Below are 5000 nucleotides of genomic sequence, written 5' to 3'. Positions count from 1 at the left end.
ATATGATTGATAGCATTCCTCAATCCATTCCATGCATTACAATGAAGCACCTCCTCTGATGTCTACCTCCACCAGCCTCCCCTGTTGTTGTCGTAGTTACTATCTGAAACCCTAGCCAAACCACTATGTAGTTATCTACATAGAGAGATTTCTTTTTTTCTTTTCTTTGAGTGTTTCTGCAGAGTGTGTCTGCTCAGTAGTGATATAGCAGGTTACTATAGTAGACTTTCTCTGTTACCCTTTGTGCATGTGAATAACGGTGGAAACGTTGAGCAAAGAAAGTCAGGGTGGAGGCCGCTGTGGTTTCACAGTGACTGCTCACATGCACTCCCTCCCCTCTCTCTCTGTCTCTCTCTCTCTCTCTCCTACTCTCTCTCCTACTCTCTCTCTCTCTCTCTCTCTCTGTCTCTCTCTCTCTCTCTCTCTCTCTCCTACTCTCTCTCCTACTCTCTCTCTCTCTCTCTCTCTCTCTCTCTCTGTCTCTCTCTCTCTCTCTGTCTCTCTCTCTCTCTCCTTCTCTCTTCCTCTCTCACTCACGCCCTCACTCACCGGACCAGCCGCAGGGTAAATTTAGCAAGAATGAGGGAGTCACCAGTGTGTTCAGGGACGGTTGACAACCTCGTGGTTGGTACATGACTTGGTACATGCCACATTCTTAGGTTTCAGCCCCCTAGAGAGGTTTTCTATTCTCTCGTTTTGGTTTCTCACACCAGGCTGCCGACATGTGCCATTCCTAGACCGTGTCAGACACGTACGCTGTATCTCCACTGGGTACGCAAGACTCTTTCTTCTCTGTGCCTTAAGTGCAGGCTTCATATCACCTCTCTCTCTCTCTCCCCTCTCTCTCTCTCTCCTCTTTCTTCCCTCCCTCCCTCCCTCCCTCCCCATCGAGAGAGAGAGAGAGAGAGAGAGAGAGAGAGAGAGAGAGAGAGAGAGAGAGAGAGAGAGAGAGAAGACTACCCAGGCTGCTAATGTGTTAGCCTGCGGCATCGAGTTGGCTTGTATGCTATCAGTAGCAGCTCTCGCTGGTGCTTCTCCTCAGAGTCCCTTCATTAGCCCAAAGGCCTTTTTACCTGACTGAGTCCATGTCATGCTCCATCTCCGTGTAATGTTGTCTTAAGGTGATGGTGTAATGAGGAGAGAGAACATGTCGTAATGCTTGGAGGCTTGGCCTCCCCAGCGCCGCTGCCTGCTGCACGCTGTTAGGTGAGAGGCTTTTATCATGGCTGGGGGGGGCCTGTTCCTCCACTCTAAATGGAAATGCAGAGAAAGCACAAAGAATCCCCCAGATTACAACACTGGCCCCTGAGCTGGTATTACTGAGACTGTGTGTCTTGAATTATGTCCTTGCACCACTCCCAGAAAGTGCCATATTTATTCCCAGGCTGTCTATTAGGCTGCCTGGGCCTTTGTAAGATTGCGTTATGCTGCTTTCGAATGTCTCTGTAAAAACCATTGACAGAATGATTGCCTGGCTGTCCAATAAATACTGAACTACCAGTGGGAACAATAGTGTTCCTCTTTCATATGAGCGAGTCTAATCATACATTGTTTTTATAAATCCCTTCTCCCTTGTTCTTATTAAAACTCAGGTGGCAGTGACGATTTACGTTATTTCATCAGGGGCTCTCCAGAGCACTCCGCAGGAAGGGAGGGAGGGAGGGAGGGAGGGAGAGAGAGAGGATAGGGGTGTCCTTGGAATGTGCGATAATAACAAGCTTGATTTAAGCAGTCGACCGACTGTTCATACTGTACAAGATTAAAAAGTAAGCCGCACATCTGTACCAGAACAACGCAAAGAAGGAGAGAAAGAGAAGAGGAGGAGTGGGAGATGAACAGAGAGCGAGGGGAACGTGAAACGCAAACAGAGGGAGAGAGGGAGTGATCCTAATCTGACAAGACAAGACAATTCTTGCGATTCTCGTGTCTTTCGTGTCTTTCGAACAACTGTTCCCTTGTTTTTCAGTACAGTATGCCGTTTATTCAGCTGAAACCTTGAAATGACACATACTGTATAGAAAACATCAACAACACAACGTTCACACAGGTTTGACATCTCTTTACACTTGCAGAGGAAATAATCATTCCCCAATGATGCAAGAGCAATGTAAGAGCAACGGAAGACTGACATCCTAGTTCTTATTAAAACTCAGCTGGCGGTGGCAGTGACAATTTACATTATTTCATCAGAGAGAGAGAGAGGCTTCCTGTGAAGTCCTAGTTAATATCAGCCTTCCAGACTGTCATCCATCTCAGAGCACATACAGAGAGAGAGGGGGGGGGGAGAGGGAGGGAGAGAGAGAGGGGGGGGGGGGAGGGAGGGAGAGAGAGAGGGGGGGGGGGGGGGAGAGGGAGAAGAGAGAGAGAGAGGGAGAGAGGGGGGGGAGAGAGAGAGAGAGAGAGAAAGAGAGAGAGAGAGACATTTACAGCTTACTGCCACCTCTCTCAGCACGGAGTAATATAACTCAGGCACGGTGCTGCAGCTCCCCTTCTCACAATGGTTCCAATCCTTGAGCAAATGAATCAAATCTAGGAGCTAGTCGGCACAAGAATGTTTAACCAGTCTGTGGGTGAAAAAAAAAAAAGAAAAGAAAAGAAACGATTTGTACTCTAAGCCTCTAGGATTCAATTAAGCTTTTGGGTTCCAAATCAAAAGGCCAAATCAAGCCATGTTTCAATACAGTATATGAACCATAGACAACAAAGACTGCCCTAAGCCTTCCTCTGTGGGATGTGGGATTAGGTCTACGATTCTTCAATCGTAGACATGTTGTGATGAAGTGCTGTAGCAGGAACAGTGTGTGTGGAGAATGCTGGTGTATGATGCTCAGACCGGGTTTAGGCAGGATTACAGCCAACATAGAAATGGAGAATTGGATGGGCTCATTATAATACAACGCTCTTCCAGTATTGGAAAGAGGAATCGTTTTGTTCTCTTTTAGCTCTGTAACTAACGGTTTCCAATTACTGTGAGGTATGCAGCGAAAGCAGAGATGTTCAGCTTTAATTCAATGTTTTCTTTTCTCAGGTGGGTTATACCATTTATAAATTCCAACCCTTTTTATAAATGTGTCTCAGTACCATCCGCAGAATACGTCACCAGCCGAACTACAGAGGCTTTACTGAAAGGTTCAAACCACGGTGGTGGTCAGATGGTCAGGTTACAGTTTGCTAAAAAGTACTTTAAAAGCCTGCAGAGGTCTTGTGGACAGATAAGACGGATGTTATCATATACCGGAATGATTGTAAGAGGAAAACATTTAGAAAAAAGTATCTGGTCAAGATTTGACAGCATACCACCTTATCTGTGAAACATGTACAATACAGCTGCCACAGGAACTTACTAACTTGTCTTAATTGATGATGTTACTGCTGATAGCAGCAGGATGTATTCTGAAGTGTACAGAAACATCTAGTCTGCTCAAGTACAAGCAAATGCCTCCAAATTCATTGGATGATACTTCATCATACAGCAGGACAATGACCCCAAGCAACCTGCCATAGCAACTAGGGAGTTTTTCCAAGGCCAAAAAGCGAAAAGTTCTTGATCGGCCTTCAGATTTAAATCCAATTGAACATGCATTTCATTTCCTGATGATGATGATAAGATTTCCGGCAAAAAGACCTCAAAACAAACAACTGAAGAGTATCACCTGAGAATATACCCAGTGTCAATAGGTCAGGTGACCGAGGTAAGTGTCCTGGCTGAACCTTATTTGGACATTCTGTTACATTGAATTACAGCTGAGAATCTCTACTTTGACCCCATATTAATTGTTTGATTTCTGGAGTATAGAGTATAGAGGAGAATGGAGCTAAAAGTAGAGAAAATGCTTCCTATTTTCAATACTTATGGAGGGCGCTGTACATGGAATGGAATGAAGAATGTTTTCAAACACACGTGTTTGATAAGACTCCTCATTCCATTCCATGTATTACAATGAGCCCGTCCTCCGATTTCTACCTCCACCAGCCTCTCCTGTTATCTACTGTACATACCTTTACCAGAGTTAAATGACATACCATCATTTTACTCTCAATGAAGATCATTCGGAGTCTGGTATTTCCTTGTATGCAAATCTTGCATTTTACACTTGGCACTCAGATAAGATCACTCTGTTTACAGACAACTCTGTAGAGGCTGACCCAAGTCAGGTAGCAATGTTGAGTGAAAATGAAAATGCGGGGTTAGGTAAACCATGTCTGTTTTTGGTAAAACAAGGCAAATGTGACGAACGTTGGTTCAGTAAGGGAGCGGATCAGCCCGAGCATCGTCGTAAGACAGAAGAATAATCAATTCATGAATTCATATTCTGTACAATAGGACATTATTTAAATCCCCATGCAGAAAGCAACAGTACACTGTTAGCTGCGTTAGCCCACTCTCCACAACCTCTTCACCAAGCCTTTCAGGAGGCATCACTGTGACTGTCAATCTTCCTCAAAGGACCAAGAAGTGTCCTATATTTTCAACATGCGCAACCACATGCCACTTCTGCTAAATAAATGGAAAAAACAAAGCGCAATTTCCATGAATGAATGAATAAAGGCCTCAAAAAACGTTCAATTACATCCCTGCTGTCTGGGAGAGCAAACATGAGAGGAATCTGACAGTAATGATTTGCAACTGAATTGGGCCCGGGGCCCTGGCCGCCGTCTCTGCTCTGAGTAGCACGATTGTTTTTCTTCTAAATAGGGGGAATCAGATGGTTGCCTAGTGATCTAATGCTACTGTCATCTCTAATGCTACTGTGTTTGTGTGTGTGTGTGTGTGTGTGTGTGTGTGTGTGTGTGTGTGTGTGTGTGTGTGTGTGTGTGTGTGTGTGTCTGTCTGTCTGTCTGTCTGTCTGTCTGTCTGTCTGTCTGTCTGTCTGTCTGTCTGTCTGTCTGTCTGTCTGTCTGTGTCTCTGTGTGTGTGTGTGTGTGTGTGTGTGTGTGTGTGTGTGTGTGTGTGTGTGTGTGCTCCCCACCATCAGCTACCTGAACGACATGGAGAGGAT

At 45.1% G+C, this 5000-nt stretch overlaps 1 protein-coding gene across 1 annotated transcript in view; it reads left to right on the top strand.

The window, feature by feature from the left end:
- The window catches only part of LOC310803267 (guanine nucleotide-binding protein G(i) subunit alpha-2-like), a 64758-nt gene that overhangs the window by 54400 nt on the left and 5358 nt on the right, over window positions 1-5000 (top strand). The window contains exon 5 of the mRNA XM_083667977.1: window positions 4977-5000. This exon is cut by the window's right edge and continues 105 nt beyond it. Within this exon, the coding sequence (XP_083524103.1) occupies window positions 4977-5000 (24 nt within the window). The remainder of the gene's footprint in view (window positions 1-4976) is intronic.

This window comes from Argentina silus (genome assembly GCF_951799395.1).
Source record: "Argentina silus genome assembly, chromosome: 4".
NCBI lineage: Eukaryota > Metazoa > Chordata > Actinopteri > Argentiniformes > Argentinidae > Argentina > Argentina silus.
Note: the sequence above shows the minus strand (reverse complement) of the source record. Positions and strands in the feature narration are given on the sequence as shown.